This window comes from Polyergus mexicanus, unplaced genomic scaffold (assembly GCF_030449975.1).
Source record: "Polyergus mexicanus isolate NDT 795.1 unplaced genomic scaffold, iyPolMexi1.0 SCAF_8, whole genome shotgun sequence".
Classification (NCBI taxonomy): domain Eukaryota; kingdom Metazoa; phylum Arthropoda; class Insecta; order Hymenoptera; family Formicidae; genus Polyergus; species Polyergus mexicanus.
This window is the reverse complement of record NW_027223328.1, coordinates 3,602,585-3,623,038: the sequence shown is the minus strand read 5'-3', so window position 1 is coordinate 3,623,038 and position 20,454 is coordinate 3,602,585. Positions and strand designations below refer to the sequence as shown.

The 20,454-nt window shown below is 32.7% G+C and overlaps 3 protein-coding genes and 1 long non-coding RNA gene across 5 annotated transcripts in view; 2 read left to right on the top strand and 2 right to left on the bottom strand.

Annotated features, from left to right (window-relative positions):
* Nucleotides 1-20,454, top strand: part of LOC138935415 (uncharacterized) — a 90,240-nt gene that overhangs the window by 50,468 nt on the left and 19,318 nt on the right. The window lies entirely within an intron of this gene.
* LOC138935561 (odorant receptor 4-like) lies at nt 1,463-7,137 on the bottom strand. Its single transcript, XM_070300218.1, has 7 exons — nt 6,951-7,137; nt 5,394-5,663; nt 4,755-5,235; nt 3,746-3,845; nt 2,923-3,042; nt 2,704-2,859; nt 1,463-1,558 (listed from the first exon to the last, which is right to left on the bottom strand). Exons 1-7 carry the CDS (start codon nt 6,964-6,966, stop codon nt 1,505-1,507), a joined length of 1,197 nt encoding a protein of 398 aa, XP_070156319.1. The 5' UTR covers nt 6,967-7,137; the 3' UTR covers nt 1,463-1,504.
* On the top strand, nt 7,128-18,953 carry LOC138935562 (uncharacterized). Its single transcript, XR_011447255.1, has 4 exons — nt 7,128-7,283; nt 17,645-18,073; nt 18,327-18,504; nt 18,724-18,953. It is a non-coding gene; the product is annotated as an uncharacterized lncRNA (long non-coding RNA).
* Nucleotides 7,303-17,858, bottom strand: LOC138935560 (uncharacterized). Its single transcript, XM_070300217.1, has 4 exons — nt 17,564-17,858; nt 12,518-13,608; nt 10,491-12,242; nt 7,303-8,315 (listed from the first exon to the last, which is right to left on the bottom strand). Exons 1-4 carry the CDS (start codon nt 17,585-17,587, stop codon nt 8,192-8,194), a joined length of 2,991 nt encoding a protein of 996 aa, XP_070156318.1. The 5' UTR covers nt 17,588-17,858; the 3' UTR covers nt 7,303-8,191.

Below are 20,454 nucleotides of genomic sequence, written 5' to 3'. Positions count from 1 at the left end.
TTAAAGAATATTGAATTTATTCACAAACGCTAAACACACGTGTCCAAAGTAGTCAAATTTAAAGAAGAGTGAATTATATAAAAAAGTTTTTTTTTTTTTTCTAAAAATTGTCGATGTGTTGTTATTCGTCACTTGAGTATTACAAAATGTTCCGATATATGTATGTATATAATGCCAATATTTTTTAATATAGTGTAATAATATATTTTTATATGAAAATATGTATGAAATCTGATACCAACTAGGGCAACTACCTTAAAGTTTCAAAAATTTACGATGTACTCTATATGGCTTTACAAATGGTTCGAATCGTTTGATATATCAATTAATACAAAAGTTGAAATAGTTTCTTTTTATTAATTATTTAAATGAAAATAAGTTGAACATGCGGAATAACTTTTTTTACAACGCTTTGTTTTTAAGAGAATTAATTGTGAAAATAGGTAACATATTTCAAATTTTTTGAAGTCTTATTGAATCTTTGTCTTAAAGAGTCTCTGACGAACATGTGTTATATATTTATCTTGATTAATTGTAAGCCTATTGAAATCGACATAAAGAAATACAATATTCTCTTAAAAAAAAAAAAAAAAAAAGAAAGAAAAGAAAATTTGAGATGTAAGATCTTAACGTTTGTTTTTATTCTCTCACCTCTTTCGTCTAACGATAATTTTCTCTTTGTTGCGTCGATAATCAGTGAGTCTAGTTCTCCAAGATCTTACATCTCGAATTTTCCTTGCGCGTTACTTCTCTTGTAAGTTTTGCAACTGTAATTTCCGACATAGACTTTCTCTCTCGTCATTTTCCGACATAAACTGCTACGCTTATTTTACAGACACGATTAATAATAACGTACCGCCATGTTTTTGGATTCAATTTTCGACCAAAGAATTAAGGATTCATTCTTCCTCGTTATGATACGGTACCTTGAACAATGGTTTTTGTCTTTACAGATGACTTGAGAGATTTGCGCTATCTACCTCAAGTTATCGTCTTTGTAATTATGCGCTTTTAATCGTTTAAGACTCATTCAGATGCTTATATTTAATTTTTCTTCGTATTTTTATTATTCGATGCGCTGGACAAAAAAAAAAGACCGAAATGTCCGCTTTTCGCAACTTTGAATTTTAATATAATTCTTTTAAAATAAATATTTATACGCCCTTAATACCGCGTTTGGCTCATATTGCCATTTTATTTCGATATTCTTGATTTTATTCGTTAAGAGCCTTACATTCATATCTTGTTTTTATAAAAGTTTAGTTTAATATAATTATTATCTCAATGTATTTATAAGACAGAATAGGAAATAACGAACGAGTATCATGGCGCAAAAATATGTTCAGCGAATATATATAAAGCTAGTCATTTAATTACTATAAAATAAATAGTAGACAGTTATAAACACTCTAAATTTGGTTCTATAATATTTTCTATATATATATATATATATATACACACATACACGGATATTATCTTCTCTCTATTTTCTATTATAGTTTCTCTAATCTTTTATTGTCACCAACATAGATAAATATCCCATTGCCGTTTTCACCATCTAAAAATGAAAATTAAGAGTATTTAAATTTTGTTTTATTTTTATGGTAAATAATGATTATATATAATATAACATGCATATGTAAAATATGATATGCAAGATGTTCCACAATAATACATTTTTCCACTTTTTAATAGCGTATTATGCAGATTAATTAGAATAAAAAATTCTATTACTCGGATATGAAGTAAAAAGATTCATCTTTGTTTTCATTGGAAAGTCCTATATAGCACATAATATAACAGCAATATCACAGCAATATTATTTTTCCATAGCAATATTACAATAAGATATAGCATGAATATTTCTGGAATATTACAAAAATATGACAGTAATATTAAAATGTGCACTAAAATGAATGGCAATAATATAATGGTGGCATATCGCAATTGAATTATTTATGTAATATTTCGATAAATTAGATCATTTTAATATTTTTACATTACAAACATATTATATTGTAGTTGTGTTATTAAACAATTTCTAACGGAACTGTCATGACATAAAATATTATGTTAATACAATAAAGATTCTAACAAGGTAATCTTTATTTATTATATTAACATAATATTTTAAATAGTGATGTTTGGAAGAATTATGCAATAGCACAACTACTCATGGTGACAGTTTCTTTTCGTAATCTCATAGAGGCAATCACGAATTATTAAGGAATAATTCATATATTAGAATTTTTATTTTATCCATTTATTTATTATAGCAATTTTTATATTATTAAATAATTTATTTACACGAGGAATATAATATAGAAATATAATAATTTTTATCCATTAAAAATAAAATTAGCTTCGAAATCCATATCAGATGGCAGATTTTAATATGTGCGTAAGTTACGAATTTGAACGCGTGCTAATTATACGCTATATCAATCGGTGAATTTGAATTGCATATAATTCAAAAACATACTGTGTTATCAGCATTGTCGATTATTAAGATTTTTTATTCTAATTAATTCACAGATTTAACAGATATGTACAGATATGTACAGTAGTTTTAAGATATATTTTTTATATATAATTCTATATAATTAAAAACAATATTTACTTAATAACGTATTAAGGAAACTTAGGATTATTTGTACGAGCATCGCATAAAAAATAATATATTTTAAAGAATAAGTCTCTCACCGCTCCGAACAACTCCATCGAAAAAATTCCGAATTTTCCAGCTGTTAATTTAAGCGGTATTAAAGATCCATATCCAATAATTATTAAGTTCTTCGCATCTTTGGCCGGTATATTATACCATTTGCATTCATATACGCTATACGCCATACTAATATTCTGAAAATTGCACTTTTTATTTTGCACAAATCATGCTAACTTACACGTCAACAACCGTCTTACCTCTGTTAAGAGTCTTTCAGCTGAGTAGCAATAAATGTACAAATGCGTCAACACAAGAACAACATAAAACGAGACAAAAGCCATTTTGAAAACAGATACATCTAATTTGTCTATTATTATCTGAAGATATATACGTTTCTCTCAGCGCATATGCATATGATAGTATAATTATGTCATAATATTCAAGTTAAATGTAGTATAATGTGAGAAGGATTAACTTTATTATTATATATGTATGTACGTATTATATATATGTATGTGTATATATATTTGTGTATATATACAGAGTGTATCTGAAATGATGCACTAAACTCTATAGTAGCATATTCTAGAGGTCAAAATAAGACTTTTTTTTTCTTATGAACATGGATCCGCAAATGAACTCCTCTCCGAGGTAAAATTCGAAAATATGTGAAATATGTTTTTATTTTTTCATTTTAGTGGCTTACTTTACTTCATAATTTACTAGGCTATTCAACCTTCTGCCATTTTTTTTTTCTGAAATACAGTCAATTTTTAATCTTTTCTTCAAACTTTAGGGGCTTCTAGCTCGAAGGAGGGTTCATTTGAGGACCCATGTTCATAGGAAAAAAAAAGTCTTATTTTGATCTCTAGAATATGCTCCTAAAGTTTAGTGCATCATTCAGATACACCCTGTATATGTATATATAAATATGTATATTATATATATATTATTTCTATATATATAAATTGAATAATGTTTCTATTACAACATATGCAAAAATATTCAAGTAAAAAGAGAATATACTTATATAGTTACTCTTTTATATTTATAGACATACTTAAAAGTCATTCTACTTACCGTGTAAATTCGAAAAGTTTGAAAACATAGTTGAAAAGTAGCCGCTAGCATATGCACGAATAGCACTGCGCTATAACAGTTGTTGATTGTCTTTACATTCCTTGAAAAATTATTTATATTATTCACTCGTTGTAGAAAATATCGACTTTACTATTATTATAATTCTAATATATATTAGGAGAGTGAATGCATTTGAAAATGACTAAAATATCAAAATCTTTCTTTTTTATTTATTTTTTCAAAGTAAAAGAAAGATGATAAGATTATAAGATAATTTTCCTAAATGTTTTGGAATATATAAAATAATTTCTGTAATATATGAATATATCTAACTATGTTTAAAAAGAATATTGAAATAAAATAATCAAAACAGCATCAGAATCTTCGAAACGTTTTCCTATACGAAATCGTGTTTTATCACATTAAAATACATTCGTTTTTGAAGAACATACATACTAGTCCAATTGTTAATCATTTTTTAATTTAGAAATAAATAAACTATGAGATTTAATCATTTGGTTTAATAAAATTAAATATAATTTTTAAATAATTTTATTAAAAGTTACGAGTGATTAATTGCCGAAAAAATAATTTACTGATTCTATTGATTTTCACTGAAAATACTCATACTTTGCTTCTCCGTCTTATGTGTATCACTGGTTATGGCAATAAGATTTCACTGAAAATTCAGCCATTAAGAGAGCAATATTAAGAAAAAAGAATATAGAAATAGATTGTTTTATTAAATAATTACGCAACTGTATTTCCTTAATCTTAAAAAAAAATAATTTGTTTTTTAATATTTAATAAAATGATTTGATTTTTCATTTTTTATCCTTTATATTTATATCTGATGAAATTTTAAAATATATTTAATATTTAAAAGCCCATTATGTATATAGAAAAATCTTGCTATTTCGGAACATACATTTGTTTATTAGAAAAATATTTGTTACATTATATTTTTGAATATTTTATAAAATTACTCTACAAATACTTTAAGACATACCTGATAAGATGTTTATGTCGCACAGCGACCGCGGCTAAGCCTTCTTTAAATTTCGGATAGGATATAGATTTATTGGCTAGTTCATCGATTGAATTGTTGAGTGTCATTCGTAGATTTATTAGTTGCGCGCATACATGCAGCAAGAGCATCGAAATGAAGCTGTCGACGGTACAGTTGATTAGTGCCGTGTATATTCCGCCAAAAAGTTGGATGACGAATGTGATTTCGTAATTCGGACTCTTCTGAGCGTTGTAAGGATAAACGAAATGATAAACGAAGCTCCGTTGAGATTGATGAATATTTTGATAAAGCTTCAGAAGATTAAAACATATGTAAAAGGAGACTGTGATCGTCGCGAGTGCGTAACATTTAAAAGATAAGCTCCTGCCGCGTCTCGCGAACCTCAGCATCGTATTTCGCTCGCACTTGTTCGTCGAATTTATCCAATCGGTCATCACTGACATCATTAATGTTCGAAGTGCTTTCAAATTAAACACACACATATATTGATACGTTAATTATATGTGGCCAAGTCAAATATAAATCAAACTTTTTCCAAAATATTTCATTCGATCAACATATTTATAATAAAAATAGAAATTTCTTCAATATCTTTATTGTTGCAAAGTAATTGCTTACTTTCGCTGTAATACCAAGTAGCGAGTAACTTGCTCAATGCCATCAAACTAAAATTGGCGGCAGCTATATCTTCCACCATCCGAGCCACATTACCCCAAACACGAAACATATTTATTAACTGCGGTATTATCACGTAAAAACTCAGAATACACGTAACGATTATGAATGTTATGCTTGGCCGACGAATGTTGCTTAAAGGAATACATGGATCGGGCCATACGCCTAAGAGCCGCAAACATTGACGGCTCAGAGCAAACGCGTAACTCAAATCTAATAAAAATTCAATTTTTACATCAAATATCACAGCTTAACGTTCATTTAGAAGTAACGTTATCATTTTACGTTATTTTCTAACATTTCCTTTTTTCACTTATATATTTTAAATAATCATATTTAATTTAAAACATTCTCAGGAATTATTTATTGCTTTTTTTTTTTACGTTTCTCAAATCTATTTATTGAATTAGTACTCGCGTATATTTTAGAATTTAAGTCACTTATATTTTCTTTGTAATTTTTCTTCTATGTTATTTATCTTGTATTCGGGGCAGGCAATGTATATTAAAATTGATAAATATATAATACATAAGAAAGGCAAAAGAATAATATTATTTTGTTGAAAAAAAAAATAAAACAACAAGATTTAGATCTATTAAACCTCTGTTCATAAAATTTCCTTGTATTATTATCCTCCTAGGAAATATTGCTGTTTTTTCACTTTCATAAAAAGCTTCCATATCTCCGTTTATGCCAGAGGGAAGCAAAGTACGACTCGTATATAAGTATAATTATATCCTTTGATTTATACCATCATATCCAACTCTCTCACTGAGAAACACTTTAAATCAATCTACACGTTGAAAGTGAATATTTTTTGCCAAAGTTTAAGGCATCAACCCTGACAAACTGTCGTGAAACACGATGTTTTATGTGAGATCTATAGACGCGAGTGCTTGCAATAAGTTTTAATTTTCGCGAACTTGTGAAACAAATTATTAAGAACGGCTTGTTTTTTTCCTTTATATTTAACAAGTAAACTGCAAATATAATGCAAATATAATTACGTAATATCTATCGCATTCGGAAGAAAGTTTAATAAATAACATATTAAATAACAAACGGAATATATTCGTCTCGAGAAAAAAAATTTTTTTTTTTTTTTATATATTAATAAATTCAATAAACATTATATTCATTTATAATATAAAAGAAATAAAAGAAAGCGAGTTTTATAAATGAATTGTAACAAAATTGAAAAAATATTAATCACAGCACATATCTCACATAATATAATCACATAATTACTTTGTAACTTGTAAATTTTTCACACATTGCCACTCGCGAACAGTAATTTAGTAATAATTAATCTTTACCGATGTTTTATATATTAAAATCGGAAGAGTTTTTGTGTGTTAACGCACGTTTATGGTCAAAAATCTATGATTTTCATACTTTATTATATATATATATATATTAAATAACTATTTCATAATATAATGTGATTATATTTGTAGTTGCGGGGCGAATCTTTTTACTATCTTTCGAAATATATTCTACCTTCGTCGATATTCATTGAAGTTGACGGTATAAAAATTATCGCTTGACTGAAACGCTCCTCGCGATTGTACCAAACCGCCGCCGTGATTTTGCGCTTGCTCAGTACATATGAAAAAGGGTTTAATCACTACCATCTACGAATACCTCTTTAAACTCTTTCGGATAACAATCGATAATAATACGAGTAGCTTGTAATCACCGTGTGCTGAATCAAGTGCGAGTACAGTACGTACCAAGTTGCTTGTGTTCGACAAAAGTAACGTATTAATATCGACCAATCTTTTATTTCCAACAGCTGCTCAAAATCTGCGAAGAGATGTCACTAAAGCAAGAGTATGTAGTAGAAAATATCGTTTATTTATCGACTCTTATAAACATAATGTCGTATGCATAGAAAGGTACAGAAATAAATAATATATTTTTATTGCCCGACGCGCGAATTGGCAATGACTCCATCTTCGAATCATTAAGATTCGCTTATAATATTTTATTTACTTCTCTGATGCTCAGAGCGTCGAATTAAATTATATCTCGTTACAAAATAATTTATTCGGACGGAATTAGAAATGTGAGACAAAATGAAGCGATTGGCGAAAGTGTTTATCAAAGGGCGATTATGATGCGATAAACATTCGGAAGTTGCAACTGATGCAACTGATTATTCGCCGATCTTTCATTTTTTTTTTCCCCCCTCTAAATTCTATGCTTAATCACCTAAATTATAACTATGTGTGCATTTAAAATAAAATCGCCTCGATGGCAAATATATACAGTCGTGGCTCTGTGCCAACTCGATATGTTTATCGAAAATGTACTTGTTAAAAAACGTCCATAAAATCGTTGCGGACGTGAAAATTCATAAAGTTTTTCTTTCCCCGAAATATAACGTTAACAAGCTTAATCGCAACGACTCCGTTACTCGAAAAATATTCTATATCGTGACAATCATTTTTTTTTTTTTTTGCGAATTTACCCGGCAAATCTAAAGAGAACGCATTACATTATTATCGGTATTTTAAAATACCAGCAATTTTAAACAGTCACATTTAAATTAATTGCATTGTAAAGAACACTTTCTCGCTCGTTTTTAATTATAATTAAAGAATTCGAAGAATTGTTAATAATTAATAATATGAAATATTTTGTCATGTTGATTTCCCAATAACTTTTGAATCGGTACTTTTATAATATAAATATTTTAGGAGTGTGCGATTAAAAAAAAAAATTGTAGTCGCGTATCTCTAAAGAAAGACGTTGCCGGGTCTCGCCTGCGGACACAAAAAGATGGAACAATCGTGCCTCCTGACAGCATTCATGACCTCCTCGAAATGACTGGACACTTGAACAGCTGCTCCAGGCTGAATTCTGCAAGCAAGCGCAAACGATTAGATACAGAATAGCGATAGGATCGTTAGAAAGTTGGAGACGCACCTCGACAAATGATCGACACTGAGCGCGACTAATCATTAATTAAGTGTGCACTAGATCGCGAATTCCTTAATTTATCGACATTTTTCACCGCGTCCCGTTAACGATCGCTCGCTCCAATTAACTCGCTTTCTTACGGCGTACTAATTCAAGATACAAGGTGATTCAAAAGTACGCCGCGTCTGTAAATACATTAATTAATCTCTAAATTTTAATAAATTTCTAAATTAATTAAATCTCAAAATTAATTAATTTCTAAAACAAATCCAACAATTGACTATGAAAATCTAACAATTATACATCTCATTAATCGTACAAAATTTGAAAGAAAGATTTGCCGAAAAAAATGTTAAAATCTTATACGAAAAAAATATATATGTAATCGTGAAGAGAAATCTGATAAAAGGGAAAATATTGCAATTCCTGCTATTTTTAAGAACGCCGTTTGTCTCGCAAATTCTTGTCACGTACGCGAAAAATACTGGCTCGGACACTTACAACATGGTACATGATATAACGTTGCTCTCTCCTCGGTCTACGGATGCATGGTGTTTGCAATGAATCGAATTGAATAATGGAGTCTCTCATGGTTGTCGGACGCAGGGGAAACGGCTTGTTAAATGCCATATATATTTGTCATTATCAATTTATTCTCGCAAGAAACGTGCGTATCATCGCGCGAACTTAATTTCTCTCATTTTGCTTTGAATTTATCGTAAGCAATATACCCATCGAGAGGATCTTTTTTCGAAAATGAAATTATTTGAAATATACAAAAATATTTGCCATTTTTTAATGAAAATGCTTAGAAACAAGCCTTAAGAAAGAAAAAAAAAACAGTTTTAATTATACCGAAATTATTTAAGTACAAAAATATGCAAGCGTACGAAAAGCATGTATACATTATTTGTTGGCTCGTTAACATGTTACGTATTAATTTCTATAATATATGATAATATATATTTTATATAAAATGGATTATTTTTAAAATGACATAAATATGACTATCAATAAATTACATCAGAATGCAACTTAATCGAATTTTATACGGGAATTGGAAAGCGAATGCACACGTGATTGAATTACATTCCGACGTGGGGTCGGGCTCATCAGTTTTCTCTACATCTTTTTGGGTATTTCTCCTTTTCGATAACGTGTCTGTATTTTTTTTTTCTTTCTATTTCTCTCCTACTCTCGAGGATTCTTTCCTATCGCGCGTGGCCGGTGCGATGTCAGAGACAGGGCGCGAGTATGCGCATACAGTGAAACTGTGCTAAGAGGTAAAAGTCGAATCAGTCAGTAGGACGTCGTCGGCGAAAGCTGGAAGAAAGTTATACGCGACTCTATAGTTTCGTTCGACCGGCTGTTATCGGTGCCCGTTAAAGTCCCGATAGTTCGAGCCGCGGTAGTTAAATTACTCGGTGCGGTTTCATGAAGACGCTGTTAAAGATGATAAAAAATTACGATAAAACAATTTATCGTCCGTTTCTCATCAGATTTCTTCCCAGCGAACATCGTCAGATTGCAATATCAACGTAATGTCAATGAAATAAATGTATAGATATTTCATACTAATTATATGCGTTACTTTATAAAGCGATAAACTGTTATTTGTCAATTTTAATAAGGCATTATTTCTAATAATCGAATAGAATGTAATTTGTAGGTTTTTTTTCAAATAAAAGTTGAATAATATTTAAAAAAAAAAATTTGTTATTAGAAATAAAGTAATGTAAAAAGTGGAGAAATTATAAAAAATATACGTATAAATATAGTGAAAAAATATAATTTGATAATTATTTAATAACGGAAATCTGAAATGAATAAATAAGCAAATTAAAGAGTAAATACATATATACGTATATATAAGAATAAAAAGGAAACATTTCATGACAATATCAATTTTTTTCTTTTATCATATGTAAATCATACAATATTTTTCTCAATTTTAAATAATTAATTAAATTTGCATAATCATATGTATTTATGATAATTATGTGTTACGTTTTAAGATCTTATCTAGCTTATTATTCAAGTGAAAAATATTCATATGCGTTGTAAAAATGTTTTCTACAGACAGAGTGTGAATACAAGAGTGTCAAAAGTACTTACAGTCTTAATAACGCTGCCATCTTCTTCTCCATAAGCACTGAGGCGTCGGATCCTTTTTGAATCATCGCGTCGCAAAATATTCTCTTCGCACAGGGCGTATTCGTCCAATCGCCTTGTATGTGAGCAATTTCGGCTACTTCCGCGTTCTCCAAATTTTGCAAAGCATCCAGGAGTTCCTGATCGCTGTCAACGTTGCGCTTTCGTCTTCCGTTGTCCTCTTTTGAGAAGTCTGCATCGATCTTTCCGATCTTTCTTATCGTTCCCTTCACGAGATTACTCCTGAAAATTTGCGATTTGTCGTCCAGAGCGACGAAAATACCATCGGTATCATCCCTTCGATCTTGAATACTATCTTCTTTCGTCGAAACTATGTCCTGTAAATTATCGATGACATCTCCAACAATTTTCGCGTTGTTCTCCAACGCGTTTTGATCCGATATGTCCGCTTTGAGATTTTTCATCCTCGTGCTGCCGTTATCAACGGTCAACATGGTATTTCCATTCGAACGTCTCTCTTTACTCTTCTTTGGAATCAAGAATTCGGTAATATCGATACGATCTGCGTTAGCAGGCAGATCGATCTCGACGATTTCACTGATGGAGTCGGCTCCCTTCCTCTGAAAGCGCTTGCCACGCACTAGATTTCTCATGTCAACGTCCGTCTTAAGAATATTCAGATAATCGAGGCTTCTTCTTTTTCTTCGTCCGTTAGTCTCTACATAGTCGACCTCGTCCACCATCTGTCTGCTCTCCCGATTTTCAATCCTTTCAGCGCTTCGCTTATCTTCGTCTTCCAGAATTAAAAAGACTCCGTCGTTCTCCATCGAAGTCGTATTTTCATCTCCCGCTTTGTCGTTTTGAGCGACGTTTCGTAAAACGTACGTGGTTCGCGAAGGAGTCGCCTCGTTCGATCTCGAACTCTCGTCCTCGATCGCTCTCAAGTACGCTCCAGCTTCCAAGGCCCGTTTGTGCTCGAGATGGAGATCGTCCTCTGCGTTTGATCGTTTCAAGACGTCCACATCGAGATACCGGCCGACTGCCACGGCACCTATTCCGAGCGCAGCTCCGGACGCGACGAGACCTAAAGCCGGTATCAGGATACTGGTGCCTGAAGCTATCGTATCGATTTTGTCCTGAGCTTCTTTGCCCCTGGAGAGACCAAGGTTTTGCGAGATCTTATGAGTGGCTTCCACCAGGGGATCGATCACTGGTCTAGTGAACTGCGAGACCCTCTCGACCCCGGTGGAGATCTGATTCTTCAGATTCTCAGAAATCTTTATCCAAAACGGCGGCTCGCTCGGTCGTTTCAGACCGTAGAAATGCTGATTCGGATAGTAGTTCTTCGTCGTGTAGCTGTCGACAATATTCTTGTCATTCAACACGTATTTCTTCTTGTGACGTTGTTCGGTAAACGAGTGTTGGTTTTCGGGGAAATTGTCGGGGCGGCGTTTCTCGTTCTTCAAAATCTTGGCGGGTTGCACACCCAGCTCGGGATGAGCGTACTGAAGAACCGGCGCACGGGCGCCGGATTTCAGGACTACGGGTGCGATGGTTTGGCTGTCGGGGGTATAACGTTGCGAGATCGGATAATTCGCCATGCTATCCGGATGCAGCATCCTCTTGTGAACGCTCGCACGATAATGGTCGTTACGCGGCTCGTACACCTCGGCTTTCAAAGCTTCGCTCTTGTAATTTCTCGGATCCCACTCGAAGTATATGTTACGGCCATCCTCCTCGTAATCGCGACCGTATCTGACGGGAAATAAAACGGGAGATCAAAGAAAGCGTACCAAGTATCGTCGAATCTAAATAATGATTTTGATAAGGTTGGGAGATTGGATAATTCACAATGTCATCAAAATACATTTAAGTAATTAATTTAAATTATCAATTAGGGAAAAGATATCAGAATCAAGGTAGCTTCTAAACATATCTTCATTTCTGAACAAACGCTATTAAATTGTTATAAATAATCTTTTAAAAGCTTTTCTTTAATTGTTTAAATAAACAATTTGGGTCTGACTTACCTTCGATTGATATCTTTAAAGAACTTATCGAACTTTTGCTTCTTCTCGATATTATCGCCAGGGTAAGGCCCAACGGAGGGTTCCATGGTGACTCCCGCGGTGTTCCCTTCGAGATTTATCAACCTGTTGTTAATAACTCGAGCGTTTCGCCAAATTTGTATCTTATCGATGGGTTCGTCAGGTACTCTCGTACCATGGATCACCGGCGTACCATCCACGTCTAGCGACATGGGCGTTCTCTTGGGCGCGGTCTTCACGTTGATCTCTGATCGGACGATCACCTCCGCGGGAACGGTTTTGCCGTCTCGATTTTTCGACAGATTCGCCCCAATATTCGTCCTCGTAGACTGACGAGGCACATATGTGTAGACAGATCGTTCGTTCTTATCGCTTCCGTCTCGTAAATCGACATTTCTCTGAATCCGTTCTTGGGGGTTTCTGGCGAACAAAATATCGCCGATTCTGCCTTCGTCATAACTCGTCCTTTCCTCGATCGTAGCCTTCAGATTCGTCCCCAAAGGTTTCCAATTCTTATACTCCTCCTCTTCTTCCGGCTCCATCTGTTTCAACGCTCTTCCATCCGCGTCTAGCGGTGTCCAGTTCCCGTAATCGATTACGCTGCCGTTAATTGGATTATTTTTTTCGGATATCGGTTTCGCGTCGGTCCGGTTGACGTTCGGTGTTTCGTCCTTCGATCCCGACACTTCGGAGAACGTTGCTCTGATCTGTGCTACTTGAGCTTCTTCGAGCCTTCGCACATCGTTCTTTTTTCTGGTTTCGCTGCCGCTGTCGTCGGCAAGTTTCGATTCATTCCGTATACTCGAATCGCTTTTGTTCTCCGCGGTGACATTCGATTCTGCTTGAACAGGTTTTGATGCGAGCTTCGAATCGTCGAAGGTGAACGACGATTTGTCTCGTCGCTTAACGATTAAAGTGGCTACGTTGCCCTCGCTTGTTCGTACTTTCAGCTCTTCCGTCTCGCCCGGGAGACTTCGGGAAACTTTCAACATGGTCCTGGTGTAGCTCGGCTTGGGTAGCTCGACATTGCATGTGCCAAGCGTCAAGACGAGGAAAAAGAGAAGAGAGGTAATCTGAAGAATAAATTAAATCGTGCAATATTATATATTTCCTAGATTTTTATGTTTCGGTAAAATTACACTTTTTAACAATTTTATCATTTGATTTATCTAGTATTTTTAATTCGGTTATTCTAAATCAATAACTCTTAAATATGTTAAGGATCACAATAAATTTCTCCTCCAAAGTTTCTTCAAATTAATAGCGACAAAAATGAAGAGTTAAGAAACGTTACTTTATACCTATTCACAAAATTGTAAAATTTTCTTGAATTCGTGACCAACTTTGATTGTTTGTCAATTTACGATCACAGAGATAACGCGATAATGCGTATCATCGGAAAATAATACGCGTCAATGATGATTCCTACATAAATCAACGACGATTCCTATTCGATGTGTTGCGTACATGCTCGATTGCGTCTCGACGAATTGAAGTACAAGACGACCGGAATGTAAAATGAGTTTAAGAAAAGGTTTTCGAAAGCCGACCTTACGAGTTTCTAGAGATTCGCAGTTTGTTTGCAAATCGCGTGCGTTCGCATTTGCAACGCGTACGAAGTACGCGTGAGGTAACATTTTAGCAGTTACGGAGTCATTAAAGGTCGTCGCAAAAAAAGAAGATGAAAATCGTGCAAATTAGAAACTTGCACATTGCCTCCATTGAGGAAGCTTCATCGTGTTAAATAATTTTAGCTCGATATCTCTATATCGATGCAATTTGTGGAAGTTAAAGCGTGCACAGACATTTTTTTTTAAATTCAAAATTTTATAAAAAATAAATTCTTTACCAATTCCCATCAAATTCAATACCAATCATTCATTAATGATACTTTATTTATGTAAAAAAATTTAGCCCGATATCTCGAAAATTTACAAAAGTTAGAGCGTGCACAGACATTTCTCAAAAAAATTTAAAATTTTATAAAAAATGAATCCTTTTATCGATCTTCACCAAATTTAATATCAGCCATTATTTAATGATACTTTATTTATTTAAAAAAATTTAACCCGATATCTAAAAATTTGCAAAAGTTGGAGCGTGTTCAAACATTTCGGAAAAAATTCAAAATTTTATAAAAAATGAATCCTTTTATCGATCTTCACCAAATTTAATATCAGCCATTATTTAATGATACTCTATTTATTTAAAAAAATTTAGCCCAGCATTTCAAAAATTGTGGAAATTAGAGTTATTTAATGTACATTCCTCTCTTGGCATAGAAAACTGAAAAAAAAAAAGATTTCACGAGAACAAAGCTTCCTCTATGGAGGAAGCAAAAATGTCGATATTCGTAATATTCAATATTCGGCTGATTGAGTCATCGAAACGGCAATAGCCGCCGCGATGAGAGAAATTTAATAGCTCGCGGAGAGAGATTGCCGGGCATTCTTTCCTTGGATTAGAAAATAGCAGTGTAGTAATCGCGCGAGCGATGGGTTACTTTCTATTATAAAACGTGACGGATTACGCGCATCTGTCGTCGCGTGATCGCGCGCCAAATTAAATTCGCAGCTGACTCACATTGCGTGAATTATAAAATCTCAGACGGCGTGTATTGAAAGTAAGTGACAGAAGTGTAACGAAATATTTTTTTAAAGAAATATCTTTAAGCATATATAGATATTATATTAAATTGACATAGAGATAATAATCTCTCAAGAATCGGCAAATCTCATGCGTTGTATTTGCTGATTCGACCTGCGTTATTCACAACTTTCAATCGTTTTCTGTGAAGGCTATTACACTAGCATTTGGAGAGCATCGCTTTTTCAATAACCGTTTAAAGTTCTCGTTAACGAGACACGGTCGAAGTATATATATAATGTTACGGTGGAAAAAAATACTTTCTAATCGCACGCTTATATACGCGCAAAAAGCGGGTAAAATGAAATAAAATCGTGAAAGGTGGCTATGGACCGAGCGACAAGTGAAATGGAACGACATGCTTTCCCTGTGCACGCGTTTGGCGAGAAGCACGCGTGCGCTAACTCATTCGTACATCTCCGATCTCATACTCGTATATATATATATATATATATATATATAGTATATATAAGGTGTCAGAATATTTATAGAATTAGTACATCACCTGTTAACGATGGAGTCTTAAATTGTAGAAAATCTTAATATCAAGAGATATTGATATTTCTGTAATAAATTTGTAAATGGAAGCATTTTGAAAGTTTTCGACAAATTAAGTTGCTCACAGTTTGTATTTGTCGACACGATACATCGCACAGTTCTTGAATATCAATTTATTTTTCATTATTGACATATAATTTTTTACAGTATAAAAATATTACAAAATTTCGCGTTCAAACGATGCGCATTGAGCTGTCAAAGTAATGACATATTATAAAATTAAGAAAATGATATTGTCTTTCATACAATGTAAATACTTTAATATAAATAATTTTTTTATATCCGTAATAAAAATAAAGTCTAGAAAATATTGGCTAAATTGATTTAACATGATTTTTCTTATGCGAGATAAAAAAGAATATTTTTATCATATCGCAGACATTTTATGCATTTGTAATACGTTTCATCTGATAGTTTTGATATGCATCGCATTTTAACGCGAAGATTTTATAATATTTTTCTATTGTTATTCGATATTATTGCAAAATTTTATCAATATTCGAAATTATATTAGCATTTGAAAATGGACCAATAGACGAGAAGAATCTTAGATTAATGTGCGATGTATCGTATCTGTAAGCAGGAATTTTTCGCCAACTTTAAACGTTCTTTTTTCAATTAAAATATTATTATTGCTTTGATATTTTGATATATTCGCCTTTTCGTCTTCAAATAATTTCAACAATCTGTCATTAGCAGGAACGCGCGATATTTTTTTCATTCCAGTGACTATCGATTGTCAATGATTGATGCTTGACACGATCAAATTCATAAACGTGAGAAAATTCAAGTTGAACGTAGAAATAAAATTTTAATTCGGGTAAGTCTCTGAGAGACTTTTCAAAACTTAAAATCTTAATAATTAAAAGGGAAAAATTCGTTTTTTTTTTTTTTTTTAACGATTTACCTCTTCGCGTTTAAGGGTTTGAATTAAAATCGTTTGGGACATAAATGTCAGCCAGTTAATTCGCGGAGTGAACGGTACGCATTATAACGTACTGTGGAAATGACATGATGCACAATGATAGCGTGGCAGCGATGCACGTCACCCACATGGGTTTCCGCTCCAGAAAATTCACGAGTCGACATTAATTGCACGGCAATTAAGCTCGATCTAGTTTTTTTGTTTCCCGATCTCCGTCCGCCTGTCGCGTCCGGAAACGTCCACCCACGCGCTTTACCATCGATCATGAAGGTCGGATGTCGTCACGCGTGCCGATCGATTACGCGCGGGATACGGTCACAGAGATGGTCGAGATTAACCGCGGAATCGTTCACGGTTCGTTATTGCACCGATCGTGAGCGGAGATAAAGCATAACGTGTATATTTACGGGCCTGCACGAATTTCTTACGGCTTAATTAATCATGCAGTGCGTTGTCACAGTGCTCTTGTTAGGATCTCATTCATAAAGAGATTAGGCAAGATCATTCGCATCCTTTCGTATAGAAGCGAATGTCTCGTAGACATACAGATGGTTGTCAAAGCAACGACGAGAGAGATGGTTAATTCAACTGTGCGAGAAGCCCTTCTTCTTCCGCAATAAATTATATCGATTAATTATGCACTTATGAATATTTGATCAAGAATCGAGTGCACTAATTTATTTCTCAAAAAATAATAATAGAAGCTGTCAATAAATAAAATAATAAAAAATGAAAATTTAATGAGAAGATTCGCTCCTGTCACATAGTTGTCACATGGCTACTCGCTAATTAATTTTTCAAAAGGTAAGACTTGAACCTTTGAATGTCGAACTTTCTGCAAAAATCACGTCATCCTGAGATTTTTATTTTTATTTAATGACACATAAGATAAAACTTACTTGATATCTTCTTATCGTCGTCATATTTCCCGTGGATCTTCTTCTAACGATCTCCGAAAGAAATAAAAAAAAAAAATACAGGCGCACGGAGGAAGAGACACGAGGACCTTTCCTCAGGACCGCATGTTCCGCGAAAATCACCGGTATTGTCTCGTCGATGAATTGACGGATGTGCGGATCTCGATACCGACGACGAGGCGAAAGCGACGATAGGGAAGAGAGGATGAGACGGACGTCTCTTCGCGGAGGGTCTGCTCCTACAAACACCTGTTAACTCCCGGGATATCCTCGCGAGACTGACTGAGACTCGTTCAACCAGAGGCCGACCAACGTAGGAGCGAGGCTTCTCTCCGACCTACTTCTCGCGCCCGTCTTCGCCTTCTTCCGTCGTGGTGGCACGAGACAAGTCTTCGCTTAAACCCTTCCGCGAGAGCAAGTCCTTTTCCGATTGTTAAATAATCCCGAGATCAAAGGAAAACACCTTCGAGGAAGCTACAACAATAATCATCAGTAATAAATATTAATCGATTAATATAAATTATTGATAGGTTTCATCCCTTCGAAATAAATCACCTCTCTCTTTCTCTCTTTTTCTTCTTTCCATTTCCTGCAATCTATTTAGAGGGAAAAAATTGCACATACATAACTGATTTTTATATGTAATATATAATATAATAATTTATATATATAATTTAAGTATATGACAAATATTAATGAAAGAGAAAACTATGCTATAATTAATAAAAAATTGTCTTCTTTTCAGATATCAAAGTTTTTTTTTAGAAGCTTAAATTTAATCGTTCAAGGGACATTTTTCGTATTCTAAAAATATACAAAACAGAAAGACTGGTATTTTTAATTTGCAGTATCTATGTAAATTTCTCGCTTCTCGCTTCAATGTCGGATACATTATTTGTCAACAAGAAAATTCGTTATGCGAGGTAAATAATTTTTTTAAGAGTGCACTATATATATATAAAATAATGAAAATGTTTTCTTAATCGAATAGATAGAGAAGGGAAGGGATGCAATAATATCATTGTACGCAAAAACGTGTCATCCGAGAAATTTAAAAAAGAAAAAAAAACTTACTCACACTTTTGTTATACTTTGCAAATGAATGCAACTTTTATTTGTACCTTGACGAATTTAATTTGTAGGAATGATGCGATACTTCCGTTTGTTCCAATTACTCGGCCGTTGCAAAAAGGATTTACACATTCAGGACGACGTTTGGGCCGCGTCATTACATCTTTATCTCCAGTGCTTCTTCTCCTCTCAATACTTTCTCGGTACTCATATATTTCGCGCTTCATTTCTCAACTTTGCACCGCTTTCATTTCGCGCTCTTGAACTTGTCAAATTTCCAACACAAGATTTTAAAATACGAGATTTCTTATAACGGTATTCACGAAACAAGTTCTTCAATGTTTTGGAATTATAATTTTTTACGGTTTTATAGGTTTACATCTTCTAATTCTCTCAAAAGCTTAAATTTAATTTAATTTAATTTAATTTAATTTTTGATTTACAATTCTTGGGATTTTAATTGCCGGTTTCCACGTGGAAGAGTTTTGTTTATAGAACATCATTTTTCATTTATAATCTTTCATTTAATTTTTACAAAATATATATATACGCGAATTGAACACAATCATCGAACGTATTGTTATCGATAAAGTCCCTATAAATTAATTCATGATGAATTTTGTTATAATTTTAATTACGATTTTGATTTAAGGAGGAACTGGATGGATCAGTTATGTCAAAAGTTAATAAATCTAATACATTTCGAGTTTTATGAATTTGACATTGTGCAAAAAAACAATTTTTAGCCTTTTAAAATATAAAATTAGTAATCAATTCGTGATTTAAATTAAAAATTTGTCTTGTAAAATTAAAATTTTTATTTTCATAAATTTTTGGGTACGATCACTCTAGTATAAAATCTTTGTAATACAGGTACTATAAAAAAGTTAGTATAAGCTAATATTTGTACTCTATTTCATAAATTAATTATTAATTTTATATTTTAATTAAAGCGTGCTTTGCGTAATGTCATATTTATAAACTTCGAAATGTATTATGTTTATTAACTTTTGATATAGCTAATCCGTCCAGTTTCTCCTTAAACAGAATGTAAACAAAAAGATAAATAGATACTTCACGGCAATTTTCTTAATAAGAGCATCGATCCATTATCTTCTACTTTTAGTCTAATCTTTTATCCAACACACAGTTTTTAATTTCTATATAAAATAAATATTATTTACAATTATGATTTTATTATGTTTTCTTTTTGTGTTGGATTATCTTCGAAAAAAATTATTCTTATTGAAATTTATCTCTTTCAAGATATAATCATCTTCTTTTCGTGTAGATTAAAGGAATTAATCTCTATATAAAATAAATATTATTTACAATTATGTTTTTATTATGTTTTCTTTTCGTGTTGGATTATCTTCGAAAAAAATTATTCTTATTAAAATTTATCTCTTTCAAGATATAATCATCTTCTTTTCGTGTAGATTAAAGGAATTAATCTCTATATAAAATAAATATTATTTACAATTATGTTTTTATTATGTTTTCTTTTTGTGTTGGATTATCTTCGAAAAAAATTATTCTTATTGAAATTTATCTCTTTCAAAATATAATCATCTTCTTTTCGTGTAGATTAAAGGAATCTCGTGTAAAATATGATTGCTGTTTTCCACTATATTTAAAATGATTCATTAGAAAAGCCGCAGAACAATATGCATTTATTCCGTTTCTAAGTCCCATTGTTCGCACGCGACATATCTGTGAGTCTTAATTATTGCACACGCAGATTCTTATCATGAAATTCCAGAGACGCGCGAAACTTTGTCGACGGTTCGCAGCCGGTTTAA

Excerpts from the sequence above, each read along its gene's own strand:
- LOC138935561 (XM_070300218.1), bottom strand. Across the intron at positions 5,236-5,393 it reads TACTTGGTATTACAGCGAAA|CACTTCGAACATTAATGATG; the intron begins GTAAGCAATTAC and ends TTAATTTGAAAG. Across the intron at positions 3,846-4,754 it reads CGACATAAACATCTTATCAG|GAATGTAAAGACAATCAACA; the intron begins GTATGTCTTAAA and ends TAATTTTTCAAG.
- LOC138935560 (XM_070300217.1), bottom strand. The coding sequence starts at position 17,587 with ATGACGACGATAAGAAGATATCAA. Across the intron at positions 13,609-17,563 it reads CGACGATAAGAAGATATCAA|ATTACCTCTCTTCTCTTTTT; the intron begins GTAAGTTTTATC and ends TTTATTCTTCAG. Across the intron at positions 8,316-10,490 it reads ATGGCAGCGTTATTAAGACT|AATTCAGCCTGGAGCAGCTG; the intron begins GTAAGTACTTTT and ends GCTTGCTTGCAG.